At 26.7% G+C, this 24,804-nt stretch overlaps 1 protein-coding gene across 2 annotated transcripts in view; it reads left to right on the plus strand.

Annotated features, from left to right (window-relative positions):
• The first annotated feature begins 1,263 nt into the window (after positions 1-1,263).
• The window catches only part of LOC136969630 (6-phosphofructo-2-kinase/fructose-2,6-bisphosphatase 4-like), a 61,057-nt gene continuing 37,516 nt past the window's right edge, over positions 1,264-24,804 (plus strand). The window contains exons 1-7 of one of the 2 annotated variants that reach the window (XM_067263892.1): positions 1,264-1,457; positions 6,340-6,410; positions 16,135-16,260; positions 16,406-16,502; positions 19,317-19,380; positions 19,469-19,603; positions 22,673-22,853. In XM_067263892.1, the coding sequence (XP_067119993.1) occupies positions 6,356-6,410; positions 16,135-16,260; positions 16,406-16,502; positions 19,317-19,380; positions 19,469-19,603; positions 22,673-22,853 (658 nt within the window). In that variant the 5' untranslated portion in view covers positions 1,264-1,457; positions 6,340-6,355. The remainder of the gene's footprint in view (positions 1,458-6,339; positions 6,411-16,134; positions 16,261-16,405; positions 16,503-19,316; positions 19,381-19,468; positions 19,604-22,672; positions 22,854-24,804) is intronic. The other variant, XM_067263900.1, reaches the window with a different exon arrangement.

Consider the following 24,804-nt stretch of genomic DNA (forward strand, 5'->3'; position numbering starts at 1 on the left):
ATTAGTGATGTTCTAAAATATTTGCAAAGAAAAATTTATATGATTTTATTAAACATTATTTGTGATGATAAAAGGACAATGAATCGATATACTTAAATTTAATTAAAATATTTCCCTTATTAATACATCACTGAAATATCCAAAATTATTATATCAAATTTTCTTAGAAATTTGAAAGTGAGGGACCCCTCCGAGCGCGATTCGTCGGTCTGAGTCCCGGAAAACAATGTCTGAGCGACCTTGGAAAGCACATACCGTTCCTTCGAGAAATCCAGAAGGAAACCTGGCCACATTTGTTCAAAGTCCTCATATATTAAAAATAAATCTACAGTTTTCATTTATTAAATGCTATATACCCATATGCCAAGTCCTTTCTGAATATAAGATTCGGAATTTCCTAGTCGCATTTAAGATTGATCTTAGCATTTAATTTCACATAGTATTAACTTTCGATAACAGTTTTACTATTGATACAACCTTTCATTTATTTATGCTCAGATGGTAGGCTAATGTAAAATATAGTTCTGATCCGGCCGGATGGCCGAGAGATCAAGATGGCAGCTTACCTCTCTGAGGGACCCGAAATCGAATCTGAACGGGTAAAAAATTCCAGGAATTTTTCGGGGAGTATTCGTTAGGATTTGTCAGACCCGTCCCTCACCATCCAGCACCCCCCATTGTGGATCTGGCCATATATGTATATAATATATACCGAAAAAGTGAAATTATATTGAATTATCTGGTTTTAACTACTTGAGACAAATACGTAGATCTATTCAAATATTTTCCTTGCGGAAAATATATTCATAAATTTTTATTATCATTATAATGGCATTTGACATTCAGATAAAGGAAACGGGAAAGACAAACATCTTATTTACTTTTTCAATTTTTTAAGCTTTCGAAATTACGAAAGCAAATAATAATTGCACGCTACAATTAAATCAACCATTACAACATCTAATTACATGCTCCAAAGATGAAATTGTATAACTATATGATATATATACTATTATTAACATTTTTTCTATAAGCATTAAATATAAAAACAAACAATTTCACGTCTTCAGCGATTATTAAAATAAACAACAAAAATTTATAACTTCTTAAGTAGTTCATTCAGTATATTCATATAATAAGACAAATCGTATTTCATTACGACATCAACCCGAAAAAAACAGGACTTTGGATTGCGTACTTAACAATCAAATGTCATCTAGATTTAGTACATATAATTTAATTCCGCGAACTCTCTCTGTGTGTAGAAACGTATTTATGACGCACTTCCTTTCACGTGGTACAGACTATCTAATGACGCACTTCCTTTCACGTGGTACAGAATATCTAACCATCATACGGGCGGGTTTTAACCGACAGATACAAATACAATTCAAGGATATCTGTCGGAAGGTAGGTCATTCGGAGCTATGTGATACTTCTTCCATTTATTTGTAAAGGTTAGTCCTTTAAGTTTTTATTTATATAATTAACTAATTAAACGGTATGCATAAATATTTATAAGTGTGTAAGGAGATGAATGATACACACGTGCTTTTATTATAGAATTATCAGTGCATATACATATGCCAGTTCATTCTTTTAGGAATATAATTACTATCAATGGACAGAACTGAAGATAGTCTATTCAAAAAGTAATGCATGGTATCTGTACTGTACATATATATAATAACATTAAATTAATTAATTTCAAAAATAATTTAGGTATAATTTATTTATTTAGCTGAATAAATTTATTTTAAAGATGAGAAAGCTTTAAAAATTTTACACATATTTTATATTAAGGAAATTGCTTAATATTAAAGGAAAAAATATCAAATTATAATAATGTAGAATAATATAACAAAAAAAAAAATTATTTTGCAATGAATCGTTAACATACAAAAATATACAAAAATTATGAAAGTATTTGCCCGTATATTAACAATGAAGTTTGTCTAATGAGACGAGTTTGAATAATTTCTATAAAATTTCAACTTATTATTAAAAAACAATTCAATTTCATTATTCAAGCTTAAAAGTTTTACTCAAAATAAAAAAAAATAATTATATTTGAATATTATTTTAATTTTCTTAATTTATTTGTTTAGATCTTTAAATACAAGAAAGTTGTGAGTCATTTTATGTACTGTACAGTACAGTACAATTTAAATTTATTGTGAAAAGGAATGACAATTTTGATTGTTCATTCTTATGAATTTGGATGTAGTAACATAATGAATTAATAAAATGAATTTGTAATATACTTTTTTTTTTTATTAAACATCATTTCAACATTTTTTGGTAACAGTTTTTATGTATTAATATGAGTTTTCTTACATTAATTGAATCTTGTGTTATAGTAAGTTTATCAAACAGCAATTGCTCATTTCTATGTATTATAAAAACTTAAAAATATCTTATTAGAATTAGAGAACAGTTTTGTTATTAAATAAAGTGAAAATCAGACTTAATACAAGAGAAAGTTTGATGAAAAACAAATATAGTTGCTATGGTAACTTAGCCAAGAAAAATAGATTTTGATGAAGAAGTGCACTTCCAATACTTTTTGAATATATTTAAACACACTTATGATAAAAAATATGCTATTACAAAATTGATTGGATAATTTAAGAATATTAAGTATTAAGATATATTTTTACTGATATTTAATCTTTTGTAAAAATTCCTTATGTTTAAATAAAAAAATGTCAGAAATATAATTAAATAATTGGAATAATTTATTAAATATTTAAAAACTTTTATATTATTGACAAACAATGAATCTTACAAGTAGCCAACTAGATATATTCAGTGTTTTATATAAAAATTTTTTCTTGATCTAGCATATTAAACCTGAAGATGGCTTATAAAAGCAGCCAAAAATGTTTGTTTTATTAAAAAATAATATATTGGATCAAAAAAGTTTTTTGTATAGAAATAAAATATTGCTATAAACTCTATTTTAAAACTTTTTTTTTTTCCAAGAACAACAATTTGTCTTTCTATAAAGATTGAAGTACTAGTAGGTTTATGTTTGTTCTATTAACATATTTTTCATATTTATATTCTGTAGTAATAAGCTTGACTTATTTTTCCCTTTACAGAATTATATTAAAAAGTCTCCATAAAATACAGATATATACTGTGTAGTCTATCCAAAAGATTTATAAGTATCTATATATTAAGTTGAATATAATTTAGTTTAAACAAAAACATTTTTTAACTATAATAAATCATTGAATTATAAATGTAATAACATAAATCATTTGATTATCTGTCTTTATGTTAGGCAGGCATCTGTTTAAAATCCTTATCAGTTCACTGTAAAGTGATATATCTGATATTACTCATTTATGTATATAGTAATATTAGGTCAGTCTAGCCTTGAAGTTGTAGAACAAGGATAATATAGTAATTCCTACCAGTTATTTACCATCTAAAGTTAATATTTGTTAATATAAAACTTTTATAAAGTATTTGATATAATTAAAAATAAAGTCGCAAAATTTTAATATTAAAAAGTTCAAATATATTTAAAATATTGCCAAAGAATTTCAAAATTTCAAGTAAATTTTTTAAAAAATTGAATCATTTATATTACTAAAACTAAACATTTAGTTTATACTATTTTTTAATTTGTAAACTACAGAACTTATTTTTTTATTGTTAATTTTGTATTAAAAATTTTCTTTTGTATTTTTGAATGAATTCTTCAAATAAAAATACATAAATACAAAAGTATAAATTAATGTTGATTTTTATATATAAATAATCTAATTCTTAGCAAATCAACTTAATTAGTAATTTCTATAAATATTAAATGTCAAATGTACAAACTGCTATTTAATATTTTTTATGTTGATGTTTATTCTTTTACAGGTTAATTACTCTTTCACAGATGCAGAATAAAGAGAAATGAATTCAAGTTATTTTTATGAAGAATTTCAGTCAGTATGAAGTTGTTGAAGAGTTTAAAAGGCTATATCTAGACTGCCGTATCTGATTGCTGGAAAGTCTGATTACAGCCTGTTAATCTTTGGCAACTTCGTATTAATTGCAGGTTCACACCATCAAAATGATTTGAATTTGTTCCTCCTTTCCAGTACCATGCTTCACCTATAACAGAATAAACAGTTAATGTTACCTTAGGTGCCAAGATGGTGGCTCGTCTCTGATTCCAGCAAGGAAACAGTGGGACGCATGTTCTAACCTAACCTAACCTAACCTATTCTAATAAATTACCATAATTATTAGCAACCAAATTATTAGAATAGGTTAGGTTAGATTAGAACGTGCGTCCCACTATTTCCTTGCTGGAATCAGATATGAGCTGCCATCTTGGGCACCTAAGGTAACATTAACCAAATAAGCAAACATCAACTCCTATGAGGGCCAAACTTATTATACACTCTGTATATATCTGCTTTTTTTATAAGAATAATTTAAAATTTTGAATTTATAATATTTCTAAAAACTTTTTGCTACTGATTTTTCTGTACAATAATTTTACATTATTTTATTCTAAATATTTTTAATAGTTTCATAAATAGTTTTACTTTAACTAATTTATATTAATATTGTAATACAGTAATTTACCTTCTCATTCTTTGGTCAATTATCAATAAAGTCATCATTTTTAATAGAAAATTACATAAAGTTTAAGCTTTTCATATTCAATCACTTTCATAAAACTTAAACAAAAATACATTTTCTATATTTTGTAATCTATTTAGCATATAGTTTCTGTCAATTTTATAACTGTAATTATTCACTATTTATTATTTAACGTTGAACAAGTGTAATATTACAAATCACATAACTATTATGTATCTCTCTAAACAATAATATCCATTAAAATTAAACAATGTTATCCATGTCAGGAACAAGATTTAAACTCATAATACTGTATGTGACACACTGCCAAACCAGGTTTTTCTATTATAAATGAAATAATTTTGAAATATAATTTTTATTTTTATTAGTAAAGACAAATAATAAATGCATGATATTTTTGTGAATAAATAATAATTGTTTGATATGCTCATAATTAAAACTTCAAATTATATTTACAAATAAATCAAATATTCTCTCTTCAATAAAGTAGATATTTGGTTTATTTTGTATTATCTGCTAATATAAAGTAAAAAAGTAATAAAATTATAAACAAATCCCAATATAAAGTACATTTTTGCTATATTATTATGATTTATCTTTGCTAAAGAATTACAGTTGTCCCTTGATAGTCCGATGTTTTGTAATCCGACATGCTCAGTAGTCCGACGCACTTCCTGTCAAGGTCCCCGTGTTCAAAGTGTGAGCACAGTATGTACATATTTACATATGTACATAATTAATCTACCTACGTTGTAGCATTTAGTTATAATGTTTATAAATTATTGTACGTACTGTATTATTTATGCCTATACATACTGTATGTACATTTATTGGCTTCCATATTTTTTTTAATAAACTTGTTTTAGTTAATTGAAATGGGTGTTTCATTTCCATATTCACCTAGACAGCATTTTACTCATAACATGTAGGAATATTATAAGCTACTGCTAGCAAAACAATGCCAAATATGTAATCACTTTCGGTAATCCGGACACTTTTGGTAATTCGACACCCCTTTGGTCCCAAACATGTCGGATTATCAAGGGACAACTGTAATTGAAAAAATTTCATTTTAAAATGAATATTGTTAATCTTTTAGTATTAATTGATATGTTACTAATAAATTCTTTTGTTCAATCTATCTAATACTATAATATACAGTCAAACCTGTTTTTATGCGCTCTTTTTATGTGCGATTTTTATTTGTGCGATTTTTTTATTTGTGTGGTATAGTTGGCGACTAGTCTCGTGCGATTCGTCATGTCTCACGTTGACTTATTATAGCTAAATAAACTTATTATAGCATAAATGCACTTATTATAGTAATATTATTGCATGAATATGCGAAAAATGAAATAATTTACTTTTTAAGTCAACAAAACACCACCTGGACAAAAATATGTAAAACAGACGATAGACCAGACGATGCAGACAAGTGCTGACATCTGTTGTCAATAAATTCTATTTCGTACGGTTTTGAGTTATTTTCTATGTGAGACTTTTTTTATGCGGTCCCTGTTGACCGCATAAAAAAAAAATATTTTTTAAATTGTGTTGCGAAAACTATTTTTTACAGCCATTCGTGAAGTTTCGTGCGATTTTTTTTTTTAATGCGTCTTTTTTAATGCGGTCCCTATCCCCCCGCATAAAAACAGGTTTGACTGTATATTAGTCAAAGTAATAATCACAAATAAGTAATTCATGTCTTAAATGTTTAAATTTCAGTTTATATACATACAAAATGTCTTCTATACGACCAAATAGTAATATAGTAACTAAACCTTTTCCTATAAGAGGTAAGCAAACTTTATCTTGATATTAATTTTTAAATATTCAGATCATTTTTAATTCATGAATTTATTTTTTTAATAATAATTTAAATCTTTTTTTTAACTTTTTAATTAATATGAAATCATTAACTGCTATGCAGATTGATTATCAATTATTTGAATAATATATTGTATATTTTTAGAAAATAAAAGCAAAATATAAAATTAGAAAGTATAACGTATTTCTCTTAATTTTTTTTAAATTTCATATTTTTAATTAAATTGTTTTTATTTTTTATGAAAACATTTTCAAGCTATTTATTCTGCAATTGTGCAATTTAAAAACATTGTATAATATTTTTAATATAGAAATAAAATATAAATTGAATTAAATTTATAGATTTCTACAAAGATAATTAATTTGTTATTGAGAGTAGTAACTTCCAATAATCAATCATTAACTTCATCATTTATTTTATGTTATAAAACATAAAATATAAAAACAATAAACTATGTACAATTCTAAGCATATACAAATCTCCTGGAGGCTAGTTCCTTAATTCTGATTGGATATGATGCCGTCAGTTTCTGTCTTCAGCCATATTGAATGTGTTTAGGAGAGAGTTCCTTATTACCAGAGACAATTTGGCTAATTTATTGATAAAATTGGATATAAGGTATTTTTCTTTGACCACTTATTGGGCTAAAAAGGGTAAAAGTCCTAAAAATTTTGGAAAATGGCTGTCTGAATATATGGTCAAGCCAATAAAATATGGACAGTTTCTATTAGCAGTATCTGCTTTCATTCTTCTGAAATGGAGACATTTGTTTTATAATCTCACTACATGTAACCTAGAATTTGATGTAAACATGTAGTAAAACTGTTAATTAAGTTTATAGCATTGACTACTTAAATTCCAAGATTGACATTCATGAAGAAAAATGACTTGGGCTGTACTTTTAAAATGTCTGATTTTTGTATTTGGAGAGATAAGCTTGGATTTCCATATACAGTTGAACCTGTATCTTGAATCTCATGGGAATGATAAAAAAAATCCAAGAGAGATAGGTTTCAAGATATAAGAGATTTCTACACAGTAAACACTAATAGATTTGATTGGAGGTTGATTTTATTAATACACTAGCAAGTACAAGTACAGTACATATCAGTATTAGGTATGAATAAAACCTTTTTGGATAATCTTAACAGAAATAGTTTGTCAATGGTCTCTAATGCCTGACTTTCTTCAACCAATAAGGCACAAGCCAACCTTGTAGCATTAACCCACCAGTGGCCAAGTGAATAAAACCACCAAACACTGGTGGTTTTATTCACTTTGTTGTGGGTTTGTGTCTTGTGGTTGTGGGTTTGTCTGGCCAATGGGCTGATCATATAGAGTTTTCTGGATTTTCTTCACATTTATAACATCTAAATAGGTAAAAGTTTCTTATAGAAAGTCCTACCAGGAGGTTATTTATATCAACCTTAACTCAAATATTTTCAATATTAATACCATAGTTTCCATCACCAATCTAAAAATATAGTCCAAAGTTATGATGAATAAGTAGGATGCTAGAATATCCCTTTGCAGAACTCCAGCATTGATTGGAAAAGAGTCACTTTGTAACCTATTGACCAGTACTCTCAATGAGAACTCTGTACATTTATCATTAACTTAAATTCACATAATCTATGTATGCAAATAAATAAAAATCCATTCCTAAAAATCAGTTTTATGTTTTAAAAACATTAGAATTGATTTAAAAAAGAAAATAACATATTAATAATCATTATCATAAATGTTAATTTTCATTACTTTTTTTTATATGAAATAATAATTGAAAATTCTTAAGTTTTATAATATTTGAGAAAAGATCATTTCATTTCAAAATTACAATTAAATTTTTATCCAATTGCCTTAAATGCCCTAGGAGCTTGCAATCATACACACTGTATTTCTGCTATGATGATGACAACCTCTTTGAGAAAAAGACAAGAAGTTTCTTCAACCTGCAGGTTCAAATTACTATAGAGCTGCTCCTATGGCTATGTCTGATGCATCTACCATGACTGCTGATGTAATAGTTGAGAATGGGTAGGCCAGGGTTTGCCAGATATCCTATTTCTCTGATTAAAGGTAATGAGGTAATGTCAGCCTCTGTTATTCAGGCTATCTTGTTTTTGTCATTTTTAGTTGCTTCCATCAAAAAATCATTAAGCACTGAGTCTATGCAACACGGAATATAAATTGATGATAAAGGTTACCATAGTAGAAAAATGGTGTAGTTATTTGACCTCTGTTGGATTGGGAAAGCCAAGACTAGTCTAAACTGTATTTTGCAGTAATTTAATCCAGTGGTCTTCAAAGTGAAGTATGCAAAGTGATACTTGGAGGTATGCCAAGTTTTCCTTCAAAATATTGTGTGTGTGTTCTGTTTGCAGTCTGTCTAATCTTACAGTAATCCTCCTGAAGAAGTAGGTTCACAATCACTTATGATCATACATAGAAAAAAATTCAAATTGCGGTTAGTGGGAAATTTACAGGAATTATGTATTTGTAGTAAAAATTTAGCAAATTTTTCTGACACAAGAAATATGAGTACTTTATTCCATAAACATAGATTTTATATGTACATTTTTCTAATTTATTTGAAAAGTTTTATTGCAGACAAGTGAGATTCATTTAGACTCAACATTCCAATTCCTTGTCCGAATATGTATTCAAGAACCCCAAAACAATAGATTTTATATTATATTATATTATGGGGCATACAACTTATAATTATTTTTATCTTAGGGGTACACGATCAAAAAAGTTTGGAGATCATTGATTTAATCCTCTCTGAGATGATAAGATGGCCTTGAATACACTAAGTTCAATCACATGCCAAAGTCACAAAAGCATTGAAATGCCTAAGAAGTGTTGGAAGTGCTGTTCTTTGTTGACAGAAGCAATCAGAAAACATCAATGTAAGGCCATGGTTCTCAATCTGGTTTGCAAAACATGGATGTTCCATGAAGCCACTTCAAATGTTACGTGAAAATATCAAATATACAATTAAAAATTGTTGCAAAAGAAAAATCAATACAATGTCAAATAATTTTTGTATGGGAATGTAATCAGCAAACACCAATGTTGTCATCTACTAGACTGAGTGCACTTGATTTCAAAAAGGTTTGCCACCCCCGCTTTAAAGCTGAAGTATTGTAAGTGTTCCATGGGAAAAAAATGTCAAAGTTTAGTGTTCCCCTACTTCAAAAAGATTGAGAACCACTGGGCTAGCTTACTTAATTTGCTATCTGATATGGCTAAAATATGCTGCACATGTGTTGATAGTCATGGCAGAAACACAGATTTTTAACAGATCCTTGTCTATACAATCTGCTGTTCTGCTTCTCATTTCTAGCAGTGGCTGTGATGGCTTACATCACCAATTGTATGCTAGATATTGGATCTCTATCTGTGCCTTACTGTTTTCATACTGCAGCAAAGGCATTATTTTTAAGGTTTGATAGGGTTGTTCCTTTTGGATGATTGATTGTAAGATTTCCTACTATTGATAACCCTTTGGGTTGTAATGTTGTGACCTGTGATACCATGTGACCAATTTGGTCATTTCTGTGGTTATTCCTGTTAGGAATGGTACAATTCATTCTTGACAAAAGCAACTCTGAGGATTGTTATGCCAGAACTGCAATATCTTAACTGAAACTCTTTCAACTGAGATATGTCATTCTGAGCTAAGTAGGAATTCATTACTGAGAATTCTTCACAAAGAAGCACTGTCCACATGTTTGACACTAACAATCATATGTAATGATGTATTGAACAGTAATACTTTGACAAAACAAATATGTTGGTGTGGAAAATCAATGATTTAGCACGTACCTTGCTGCTTATCGGCATTTATTGTGAATCCTAGGCATATAAGTGATTCCAATGTCCTGACCACATGTTTACTCTGGTTAAATAAGTTGTGTGTTTGTGTGTTTTGCCCTACATTAGTATCTTACCTTTTTAAAATCATATCTGGCTTACCATTTGTAGGTATGAAATGAATAATGTACATTTAAATATATTTGTTAACCATAATGTGATTTAAAAATTGTTTTTCACATTCATGTATCATGAGTAGAAACCAAACCCTGAATCTCCGTAAGGACTGCTTTAACCTTGTTGCCCATGTTGCTGCACTCAAACCACTTCTGTTTTCCCTGTAGCATCACATGTGCTTGATATTTCTGCTAGAATTATTTGGTTGGTATTTCTGCTAGAATAATTATTATTTTGCTGTAGATTAGGTATATAAGTGATATTACAACTTTAATAAAATCACAAAAAATATCTACTTTTTAGAAGTTTTTCATCTAATAACTAATATTTTTAGATAAACTTCTAAGACTCTCAGGACTTTTTACTTTAAAGTAAAATTCTTGGACATGCTACATTTATAGATAGGTCTAGAGCAGTGGTCGGCAACTGGTGGTCTGTGGACCATTGATGGTCCGCAAGAAAATTTGGTTGGTCTGTGGAGAAATTTGGACGTTGATCAACTGAAGGTTACGTGAAGTATTACGAAAGAAATGAAAAGTGCTTAGTTACTTTTTTCATTCATTGGGGGGTTTTATTCGAATCTAAAACCAAATACGAAATGACTGTTATCAATAAATAATGAGCAATAAACAATATTGTGAGTGCAATTGTTGTCCTTTGAGGAAAAGCACTAAGAATCCATAAACTTATTTCAAACAAGCAGCAATGAACTTTAGGCTTGCATTAATTTGTTATAATTAAATATGCAAGTTTCATATTAATATAGTAAAATTGAACTTTTATGATCATTATTCTACAGATTTTGTATTGTTTAAAAAAATTCATGATAGTGGTCTGCGGGATTCAAAATTGTGAGTTCAGTGGTCCATGAGGTCAGAAAGGTTGCCGACCAGTGATTGTGACTGACTGACAGACTCTGGTAGATATGACTTTTAGAACTGTTGTATTACCTCTTATAATTTTCAAGTATTCAATACATTTAATTAGATGTATATTGGTTTAGTTTTTGTAAATACTACTACTACAAATGTAAATTGCAGTGAAGTATAAGGAAAATATTGTGGAGATCATTAGCATATTAATGAAGTTAATCATATGTACAGTACATCAGAATATTTTATCTCCACATTTTGTCTAATGAATATAAATATAAAAAGATTGTTATTTTTACTAATTGCAACTTTTGAACATTGTGTACACAATCATAAGTGATTTATTACTAAATACAAAATTGTGAACTAAAAGCACTAATCTGCTGATACATTGGAGTATGAAAAATTAAAATTTTTCAATTTTTTTTTTAACTTTTTAACATTATGTTGTTAAAATGTACTACAGGATTTGTTTAATATATATTATATGTAAAATTGTCTTTTCATTGTTATATTCAAAATTCTATAATTAATAAATCAATGATTAATCTTATTTCATGAATATTTACAAGATTATGTAACAGCCTAGTTATTATGAATGCATGATTTGCATTTTGTTTTTCTTACAGAACTTTTTACTGTTATATAAACATGGTAGTAATAGACAAAATAATTATTTTCTTTTCAGGAATAAACTCTCTTATCTTACAACTTCATAAAATAATTTTGGTTTATGGCTTATTTTTAATTTTTCTGCTACTTATGAGTTATGACTAATTTTTTTTATAATAGAGAATAATAAATTTTAAATTGAGATTATTGCAATAAAAATAATATGTAGTTATTTATAAAACATGAAAAATTATTTAATAATAACTATATTAGGTAAATTAAGTAACAACAAATTATGAAATATTATGTGAAACTTATGGAAAGTTTAATTAGAGCTAAGAAAGAATGAATTATGATTCATCTATGCCTAATTTATTAAATGCCCAATAATATATTATTATCAGAAAAATATTGACATACACAAAACAGTAAGGCCTCAATTTAATAGATAAAAAATTTCTGCCTAAAGGAAATAACTGTAGAATCTTTTCTTTATTTACCAATACAGTATGTTAAAACAGATTAGGGTAAATGAGTTAATGAATCAATGAGTATAAATTACTCAATATACATTATAATCATATTTTATTTGTATTTATACATTATAGCAATTTTTTAATATATCCTATACATTATAAGTTTGTTATTAATATGTTTTTAATACACTTTTAATTTAATGCACTTATAGCAATAACAGATATTCTCTTCCCCTAATTAATCCATTAAATTGAAAGTTTACAGTACTTTAAACATTGAGACTTTATTATAATATTTATATTTAAACAAGTAAATTTAATAGGATAGTTAATTCTTTTTATTATGAAATTGATATCATTATTTTTATAAATATTGAACAAGCACTTCAGTTGAAAATTATCTTGAAATAATCAAATAAAGCAAATATGATTTTATAAATCTTACTTCAATTATCTAATATTATTCCTACTTTAATCAAGATTTTTGTTTACATTTCATCTGATATAATAGAAATATTGAAAAAAAGTTAATGTATTATTATAAAAATAAATTATTAGTGTTGTGTATTAAAGATAAGAGAAACTTGGCATTTCTTATTAACAGAGAACTATTATGAATAAAAATTATTTTAAAGAGAGCCTATATTGCCAAATAAATCATATTCTTGGCACTTTTTTTTTTGATAATGAAGATAAAATAAAATTATCTTAATTTTATTCCATAAAGTTTATCAGTAAAATCAACCTAAATTAATAATTAGTACAGCTTCATTAATTTTGCTAATTTTCATTTTTGAGATTAGCATTCTTTAGATAAGATATGTCTTCTTAATCGTGTGCTCTATATATCATAAACTGTTTTTCTTTAGACTTCAATTTTGTAACACACCTAACTCCAAAATGAGAAAGTTTAGAACTACAGTTTATAAATGGTAGATATTCAGTAATTTACTTTACATTGTTTCCTGAAACTTATGAATATGATTACAGTGTGAGAATTAGTTTGTACAAAGTTATGTTTAAAGTTACAGATCAAAAATATTTTTATCATCAGTAGACAAAATATTTATAAATTTTGACTTTTTTGAATATTGTCAGATTGTTATGTAATTAATTAATCATACACAGGAAAGATGTTAATAAACCTAGGACTTTAGATAACTTAAAATAGAACTTTTTTGCAGAAATAAGCAGTTTATCATTTGAAATTTTGACAACAATAATAGAACATATGGAAAGGGTCCAAATATATGAATGAAATGATTATTTGCCAGATCTAACATTCTATACACACTCAAACAAAAAAAACTTACAGAATTAAACTGAAAACAGGAAACTGTTATAATCTTTATTGAATTATTTAAAAAGTTGTATAGTTAATAAAAATTAGAAAGTGAGTTTTGGGCCACTTTGTATAATCTTTTTCAATATTGTTGATTTGGAAGGAAAATAAAAAATTTGGAGGGTGGTTATTTTTTAGTTTTCAAATAAAAGTTTCTTTTTTTCATTTAAGGATCAGATTATGTACATTTTATTTATCCAGCTAGTAATTGAATAGTATACCAGAAAATTCAGACAGGAATTTCTGTTTCCTTACTGAATGATCTATACAAATTTCAATTTAGTTGTAAAACATAAGTAAATGATGTTGAGCAATATAATTAATTACTGATAAATTAAATAATACAGTAAATGAGGACATAGAATAAGCCAGCTATATTGTGATAACATAGTAATTGAAATTATGTAAAATAGCCTTGAGCTAAATTCCAGTTGCTCCATGCTATTTCACAATGAAAATTTTATAGATTTTTGATTAATATCAAAATTATGATTATTTAATATAATTAATAATGTGTAGATTAAAAGTTTAATTAATGTCAATGTAACAGTTTCCTAATCAGTGTTACAAACTATTAAAAAATGTTGCATATAATTTGTAATTTGTTTTAGTTTGCCTGACAGAATGTCTACATTGATATTATGCAGAGCCCATTGTTACTATATTATACTACTACATTTATTAAGTAATTTTTTTAGATGTTTAGATTGTTTTTAACTTATAATCTTAAATTATCTATGTTACTCAAACTCCTGTATCCTCATATTATGAACATGAGCATTTAAATACCATGGAAACATCATATAAAGAATCTACAATATATTCTTCTACATTAATAAGATTATCATGTTATCATATGATAATCTTATTGTGTATCTGCAAACACTTATCTGTACTTTTTATGCAAACATCTTACAAACAATGCATGTCATCAGACTGAAGTCTGAGATGAATGAAATGCTATATCTTATTGAAAAATGTGGATTAAAATTGACTAACTTTCTTCACTCTGACAGGCCATTAAATATTGGAATGCAATGAACAATAATTTTAAACTTACCAGTAGTTTGTGGAAGTCAAAAAGATAACTTAAGGAGGATTTTATTTATAATATATGGAAAAATTTGATTTTTGATGGGGTAATTAGCTATGTCATAATCTTGCACAAGCAATGGTTTTTTTTTTTTTTTCAGGAACAATTGAAAAAGAACATTAATCATATATAAAATGCAGAATAAACTAAAACATTTTCCTTTCTGTCTTGTCCAATCACCAGGAACTAAAACATCTTTCTTTGCAAAGATGACCTTTTATTACAGACTGTGCCTGTGCAATATTATGTAAAACAGTTTTAAAAGGTTCACTGATGATAAACTAAAAATTGTAAAAATATATACATATTATATGTATATAAAATTATAATTATAATAATAATTATAATTTTAATTAAAAAGATAGATGTATATTTACAATATATAAAATACAGAAGAAACTAATAAGGCTTATCATCAGTGATCCTTTTTAAAATTGTTTTACGTAATATTCCAGAGACATAGCATTTAATAAGTCTCTGTGAAGGAAGACTGTTTTAGTTCCTGGTGATTGGACAGAATGGAAAAGAAGATATTTTAGTTTCTTCTGTATTTTATATATTGTAAGTATGTGTCTGCCTTTTTAATTGAAATCATTAATCATGTTTTCCCAGACATACTATACTTTTTAACTATTGTATATATAGTATTAATCAGTTGTAATAATAAAAAATTAATAAATCAAAATCTAAAGACTGTTTAGTCATTAACTAAAATATCATTCAATTTTACTTTTGGGGATGAGATATAGTGGAATGAAAGTTGAAGAATGGTAGCATTAATCCTTTTTTAGTGTTCTTAAATCCAGTTGTAGAAATTAGCAACTTTAGCCATAGTTGACTTGGAGATTGGCACAATAACTTTAAAAGGTTTGCTATCTAAAAGATTTATAACAGCTAAAGTATTAGATCCAATGAGAGAGTTATGTAACATTTTAGTTATTACATTTTGGTAGCGTTAACTCTAATGTGATTTAAACTTTGTTATTGTATCCAATGAAAATGTAATTTTTATATTTCTATTAGTATATAGAGATATCAATGTAGAGTTCTATAGATATGAAATAACTTTAGAAAAGCATCACTGCTATTGAGAAACGTTTTATTCAGTTTAATTATTAAATCAACCACAATTAACTTAGACCTGCATATAATACAAAATAACAACACAAAAACAACCAAATTCCTATAATCAGTTTCAGTGGATTTTAGTGGTTTCTGCATTATTTTAATTATTAAATAGTAGTACTTTTATATGCATTTTTTACATGCTGACTTTTGTTCATTTTATTTAAAAAATTTAGGTGATAGAACAAATTTTGTAAATTGTCCTCATGTTATTGCTATGGTTGGCTTACCTGCAAGAGGTAAAACATACATTGCCAAAAAATTAACACGGTATTTGAATTGGATTGGAATCAAGACACAAGGTAATTTGATTTTATAAATTGGTTATATAAACAGTCTTTAAAGTTTTATAAAAGTAAATTTTATTTTTAAAATAGATTTATTCAATGATTTTTAGTATATTATTAAAATTAAATATAAAAGAATCTATATAATACAAATTTTCAGTATTTAATGTGGGAGAATATAGGAGACAAGCTACAGAAGCGTATAAAAATCATGATTTCTTTCGTCCTGATAATAAAGAAGCTATGGCAATTCGAAAGTTAGTATAATTTATAAATAGCTGTGTTACCTAGTTTTGTAAATCAAATCAATAATTTATTTTTTTTATAAATAAATAAAAAGTATAAATTGATTCAAATTTTTGAAGTCCAGATAATTTCATACAAGATTAGAGTTCTGGTTGTTATATAAACTTCATATACATTTAAAATGTGACATATATTTATGTAGGACTTTCTTTTCGTCTTGTCTCCTACTTTTGTAACTTCGCTTGTGTTTAGTCCAGTAAAGACACTTAATTGCTTACTAAACTAACATTTAATTGTGACACTAGACATTACAATTAACGACATAAACACTGAACATTAAATTTGAATCGTCTCGTCTTAGTGGAAAAGAAAAATGAAGTCCCGTCTGGACTCGTCTTCCGTCCTCTTCCCGCCTTTTCTCCCAAAACGTCGTCTGGCTACACCCAAGTCTCGCCCCGTCCCGCTCTCGCCTTCGTCCCTCGCCGTCCGATGGCGCCCCGCCTCGCGAGGCGGGGCGCCATCGGACGGCGAGGGACGAAGGCGAGAGCGGGACGGGGCGAGACTTGGGTGTAGCCAGACGACGTTTTGGGAGAAAAGGCGGGAAGAGGACGGAAGACGAGTCCAGACGGGACTTCATTTTTCTTTTCCACTAAGACGAGACGATTCAAATTTAATGTTCAGTGTTTATGTCGTTAATTGTAATGTCTAGTGTCACAATTAAATGTTAGTTTAGTAAGCAATTAAGTGTCTTTACTGGACTAAACACAAGCGAAGTTACAAAAGTAGGAGACAAGACGAAAAGAAAGTCCTACATTTATTATATGGACTTTGTTATTATAAAATAATAAAGATAGCAACTGTCTTTCTCATCTTTATTAAGTGATCAAACTGGAAGATTCCAATATTCAGCAACTAGTTTTTGGAAGATTCCAATATTCCAATCTACATTAAAAATGGAATATTGGAATCTTCCAATATTCCATTTTTAATGTAGATTGATTTAATTTAAATGTAATAAAAGATCTTTTTGTTTATTTTTTAATTTTAATAACAGTTTTTATAACCCATTATCAAAATCAAAGACTAACTTATTTAAATTGGAGAATTTTTAATTTAACATCCACTAAGTATTATTCAAAAGTTAATAAAACAGCAAGCAATTACTGAGTAAGACAATTTGATAAATTTTGAACTGCTTTTTTCAGAGATTGGAAATTTAAATTATTGATTTCTGGAAAAAACAGTCCAAAAATTATCAACTGTGTTACTAAAAATTTAATTCATTTGTTTTGAATTTGAATCAATTTATCTATTTTAGACCTTACTAGAAATAGGCTTTTAAATGTTTAATTATTTCACTTTTTACAATAAGTTATAATATATTTTGATTATAAATTTCTTTGACAAATAATAGAAATTTGTATTTTTATTTTAACTTTGTAGAGTCACAATGCCATTACAGTATATACAAATATTTGAAAAATATTTTAAGATTTTCAAGAAACTTATAAGTCTTTCCATCATAATTTTTAAACAACATTTACAGATGTTTTTGCATTAGTGTGTAATTTATTTATTTTTAAATATGATTTTTTTAACAAAAAAATAATAAATAAAATAAAATTATTTTTGAAATGAAGGAATAAATCATTGTAAACAAAAGAGTACTGTTTGTATGTTTTGATTTTTGTTTTATAACTATTATTAAATAAACTTAGATCCTTAGAACTTTAGATTCATAGAGTTTTGTAAGTTAAATTTAACTTAAATTTAAATTTGATTTACATTTAACACATTTAACAAATGAGTTAAATTTCTAGAAACAGTTGATAAATTTTGGACTGTTTTTTCCAGAAATGCAGTTTTTAAGATTTTTTTGGAATGTTTTTATTTAATTGGACTTTGCTTTGAATTGTTTTTATTTTAATCTTTCATTTCTAAGTGTAAGAATAAAAGAATACAATGTTTGATATTATTTTATTAAATCAGTTTATTCAGATAGCACTGTTCCTCCTGAAATATTGATGACCTCAATAATTATTAGTCATTTCCATTAAAACTTAAAACTTTATAAGTGTGAATTATAAAAGTATATTTTTCATTATGATAGAGTTGTTTATTCTTTTTAACATAATTATAACATATAAAACATAGTTATTAGTAAGGAAATATCAAATAGGAAGCAGAAATAACAACAAAAAAACATAATAGACCTTCTATTTATGAAAATATGTGATGTTCAAAATGAGGTTTGAATATTCATATATATATGAAAAGGTCAGGTTGAAAAGCAGCAATTTAGTAAAGTGTATTATTTGCTGGGTATTCCTGGTATAGCATAGCTTCATTATTTGTACTTAGTTAAATTCAGTTTTAAGTGTTGCATAGTTATATTTATTTATGAAATTTCAGATTTTGTGATAAGATTAGTTGTCCTTAAAATATTTTAATAGAAATATAAACTTTTAATTTATTCAACATCTTTTTTATTCTTTATTTTGCTAAGTGTTTAGAAGTCTTCATAATAGAGCAAACCTTGAGAAGAAATTTAATTTAAGATTGTTATAAATTTCTAATCTTAATATAAACAAACATCACATTGTATAAAATAAAATATGTTTTCAAAAATCTAATTTTTATATGCATTTAGATCCACAGTATAAAAAATATTTTACTTTATAAATTTTTATTAAATTTAAGAGATTGTAATAAGTATAATTAAACTGTTTTTTGAATGATATAAATTTTGTAGAACTAACATTAAATAATTACTGTTAATTCTAAATTGCCATTTTATAATTTTTCATGATTTATTTTATTTATAGTAAATGTGCAATAGATGCATTAAATGATATGTGCAAATGGTTAGATGAAGGTGGAGAAGTTGCTGTAAGTTGATAAATAAATATATAATGATAATTTAAAATAATACTGCTTAATAATAATACTAATAATAATAATAATCTATTAATTTTAGGTATATGATGCTACAAACACTACTTATGAAAGGCGGGTACTTATTCATAACATAGTTTGCAACTGTTTTGGATTGAAGCTATTTTTTGTGGAATCAATTTGTGATGATCCAGAAATCATTGAAGCAAATATTATAGTAAGATCTACATTTTTGTTTGGATGAATTATATCAGTTTATCAGGTGAAATAATCAATGCTTTAATTTTAAAATTTTTATCTAGAAAAGTGTATTAATAAAATTTTGTGCTAATCATTAATTATCTAGGAATATAACAAAAACTCTAGTACAAATTATAAGAATAAAAATAAATCTTCATTTTAATGCATGTTTATAAATTATAAATCTAGCATTTTTACTTTGCGATACACTTTTTATTTGAGAAATCTGTTATTAAATTTGTAGAAATCAATGAGATTTCATAGAAAGAAATCTTGTTAATTTTGAATGATTTCTGAAATGTGTCAAATAGAATTTGCATAATTTTAAAACTTCCATATGTCTTGTGATTATATTTTTGGAATGAATCTTAACTAAGCCATAACTATAACACTTCTAACCATAACTAAAAATTATTCAACAAATAAAAATAAAAATGAATAAAACGATTTTCTTGTATTGAAATTATTGATTTTTAATGGTTCATTATCAGAAATAAAATTTATTGATATTGTTCTCTTTTATTATCTTATAGTATAATACATTTATTTACTATCTCGATTATAAACTTTATAAAATGAACACAGAGATCTTACAGAGAAGGTTGTATGGTAAATACATTAGATTTTTTAAAAACACTTTCTTAATTAAGAAAAAAAGATTTGAAATATACAAAAGCAATCCAAAAATTAATTTACGTTTTAGAATTAATAAAAAACCCAAGTGAAAGGAAACATTTTTCTTACATACATTTGAAAGCCGCACTTTTAAACTGTTTTTCAACATGGCTCTATTCAAATTGAAGCACTTAACATTACAGTACAGCAACTTATTAATTCCATTGTCATAGATCATCTGAGATTTTGCCACCTGAGAGACTTCAACCACTCATTCATGCCTGCCTGCAGTTCCGCATTGTCATTGGAGCACTGTGTTGCAAGCCACAACTTCATGCATGGAAACAAATAGTAGTTGCTTGGTGCAACATATGCACTGTACGGCAGATGATCAAAGATATCCCATTCAAAACTGTCTAAGAGCTGTTGAGTGCGATTGGCATGTGCAGAGGTGGGTGTTGTCATGAAAAAACAAAATATTGGAACTCAGTTTTCCTCAATGTTTGTTTTGAATCATTCTTCTTAACTTTCTTAATGTTTTGCAATATCTCTCAGAGTTTATTGTTGAACCACATTTGAGGAAATACATCAGAAGCACACCCTTCCTGTCCCAAAAAACAATTATCGTGATCAACGTTGCTGACAACGTTGGCACACATTTCCTTGGTTTTCTGGGAGAACGTGTGTCCTCACTCCATAAACTGGTTTTTTGTCTCACAGTTCATGTGTTTTATCCAAGTCTCATTCCCAGTTACAACATGATTGAGAAGTGAGTCACCATCTCTGTGGTAGGCTTCCAGAAATATCAACGATGCTGCCATGTGCTGTGTTTTGTGGTCATCTGGCAAGATTTTTGGTATCCATCTGGCACAAAACTTATGGTAGCCTAGCTTGTGTGTTACAACCTCATGCAACAAACTCCGTAAAATTTTGCTTCTATAATAGATAGCAATTACAATATCTTTTAACAAGACGTAAAATTAAATAAGGGTAATGTATAAATATATTAACAATATAGCTCAAAAATGTGAACTATAGGAGCTCAAATCACACCCACTCTTGCAGGGGGGAGAGGGAGAGGATTAATGCTTAATCTGAAGAATGGTTTCTACTGTACTATTTTAGATGCGATTTTTTGTTTTTAATAACTTAATTTCCAAACATACAATATTTACCAAATCATCCAAATCATTTGCCTGAGCAACGCTGGGCTCATTTGCTAGTCTTACATATAATACCATCCAGCATACTAATTCCCTCTCAACAACATAGCAGGCATGGTTTGAACTCCTGTAGTTTACATTTTTGAGCTATATTACTGTTGTTATATTTACACATTTCTCTTGTTAAAAGATATAAATCACATTTTACAATGACTGTGGGATTGTATTACTGTGCATGTATGAGCTTCTACCATCTGGAAGCTTTTCATTTTTGAGTTTGTTCAATGGTTTGAATTTGTAATTTCTGTTCTACATTCCCTATAATTTACCAAAATGGATGAAAACATTCGTATTAGTAAACCTTGGTTTAATGTTAAACTGATATTGGTGTTTGAGTGAATTTTTTATTAATTATAACCAGTTTCTAGAATGGAAATTATTCTCTTTACATTATTCAGTCATATCAAGTATTAAAAATTACATTTTAAAATGGCATTTAATAAAAAATTTTGGACTCACTTGTAATACACACCAGTTAAAGGTTCAAGTGAGTCCAAAATTTTTTATATTCACCCTGGTGTGCAGTTGAGATTCGAATGGCATTTAATTTTTAAACAATAGGTAATATTTTTTTCCTTTTGAAATAATTATTCCCATTTTCATATGATATTTTTATTTCATTTTTATAGATTTCTCATTTAAACTGTTTCTTTAATTAAATTATTCTAGTATTTTCTTTTAAAACATAACAATTTAACTAATTTAAATTATATTTTAAGAGTGAAATTTTTATTATAATGATTATAATTTAAGATAGTAAATTCAGATCTTGGATTTTACTTTGTGTAAAAACATTTTTTTATAAATTTTTTAGTATGCTTAATTAAAAAATATATAGAACTGTTTTAGGAATAATTGAATTTCATATATTAGAAATAATTTTTTCTTTATTAGTCTAATTTTCTATGCTTTGTAGTTGTTAGAACTTTAAATAAATGAGATTATATTGATTAGAAAGGTAACAATGATGAAAATGAATGTTTGACAGATGTACATACAATTATTTTAATTTTTGTAGTGCTATTAATTCAATGTAAAATTCTACTCTACACTTGATAGCTACTTTGAATTCTTATTGGTTTGAAAATAATTTAATAATCCTATTTTTGATATTTTCAAGTAATAGCTATGTTTAAAATTAAATAAATACTACAATAATCAATAAATAAATCACTGATTTGATGAAATTTGATAATTTCTTTTTATAGGAAGTTAAAGTTCATAGTCCTGATTATCAAAATCGTAATAAGGATGAAGCATTGCAAGATTTTGTTAAACGTATTGAGCATTATCAAATGTCATATCAAACATTAAATGAAGAAAAAGAAAATTATTCCTTTATGAAAATTTATAATGCTGGAGAAAAAGTTATTGTTCATAGACATGAAGGTTTAAATTTTATTTACTTATTTTGTTAATACAGTCAAACCTGTTTTTATGCGCTCTTTTTATGTGCGATTTTTATTTGTGCGATTTTTTTTAATGCGAATTTTTAATTTATGCGGTTTTTTTTGTGCGATTTTTTTTTTTATTTGTGCGGTATAGTTGGCGACTAGTCTCATGCGATTCGTCATGTCTCACGTTGACTTATTATAGCTAAATAAACTTATTATAGCATAAATGCACTTATTATAGTAATATTATTGCATGAATATGCGAAAAATGAAATAATTTACTTTTTAAGTCAACAAAACACCACCTGGACAAAAATATGTAAAACAGACGATAGACCAGACGATGCAGACAAGTGCTGACATCTGTTGTCAATAAATTCTATTTCGTACGGTTTTGAGTTATTTTCTATGTGAGACTTTTTTTATGCGGTCCCTGTTGACCGCATAAAAAAAAATATTTTTTAAATTGTGTTGCGAAAACTATTTTTTACAGCCATTCGTGAAGTTTCGTGCGATTTTTTTTTTTTTTTTTTTTAATGCGTCTTTTTTAATGCGGTCCCTATCCCCCGCATAAAAACAGGTTTGACTGTATATAATTTTATAAATGTTAAAAAGTCAAGTAATTATACATGATTAGACTATTTTAAAATATAAAAAAAATTACTTGATATTTTTTCACTTTTCATATTGACATTTTGTTTTTCTAATTAAGATTTTTAGTAAATAAGTTTAATTCCATACTTATCTATAGATGTATTCTTTCAGCAATATAATAAGTAACAAGTGATATTTTAAAATAGGTGATAATTAGAATATAATTGATAAATTTGCTGAATTACAAAAACTGTAAGTTGATAAATTTGCTGAATTACAAAAACTGTAAGAGAAATTATTAAATATCCTTCTAGTTTAAGTTGTAAATTATAATTAAAACAGTAATATAATTTCTCATATATTCAGATTTTAATATTAACTTTACATGATATACAATAGTATTTTTCTAAAATCAAGTAATCTATGTTATTTTAAGTTAATTACGGGGAAAAAATATGAAAGAGAATAAATTTTGTTGAGGCATTTAATTTGATAAAATTGTGAAATTTCAGATTATTGTTTTCTTCTGACTTTGGAAAGTTTTAATTTTTCAGTTTAAGATGCCATTACAATTATAATTTATATAAGGAACCATAAGATCATAAAATACAAGTTACCACAATTAACAAACTGTATTCTTTAAAACAGTTGTAAGAGAAATAAGGATATAAAACTCAAATATCTAGACCTTTTTCCCTGGACTTTAACCAATTGGTGCAAATTTTATTATGCTGATTAATGAAGTAATTTCAGACCCCTGTTCCCAAATATACAGAACAGGGGTCTGAAAATAAATATCTTATGTTCAGAACCCTTTCCAGGGACTATGTCTCCTGTAACTTCTCTTTGGAGTTATCCTCCCAGATCTGCCTTTTTCTGTTAAGTGTTGCTTCTTAAATTTTCTACTGGATTATCTGTGTTTTCTATCAAAATTCAGATATGATACTTTGTATTCTGTCTTTAGAAACCTGAAACATGCTTAGCAAGAACACTATCTACAAATTAAAGAACTAGTAGCTATCATTCAAAAAATCTAACACACTTAAACTCCATTAAATTGTGCTTGCTTTATATTAATATAAAATTTAAGGCTAGTTTTTGCACAATAAATATTGTTTATATGGTAAGTAGAAACAATTCACGTTTATCTGGAAATTTATATGACTGTAGTTAGTCCTTTTCCTTAGCATGGCTGATTTATTGTAGAATATTGTTACTTTTATCATTTTATTTGCATAAATCTCATAGTATTGCATACACAGTGACATATTGTCATCAGGAATCAGCTGATGTCAGATTCCTAATGATGATTTTTATAAATTAATTGCTCTTGCCTGCAAAACTATGAACCT

This window comes from Centruroides vittatus, unplaced genomic scaffold (assembly GCF_030686945.1).
Source record: "Centruroides vittatus isolate TY-2023 unplaced genomic scaffold, ASM3068694v2 contig_1035, whole genome shotgun sequence".
Classification (NCBI taxonomy): domain Eukaryota; kingdom Metazoa; phylum Arthropoda; class Arachnida; order Scorpiones; family Buthidae; genus Centruroides; species Centruroides vittatus.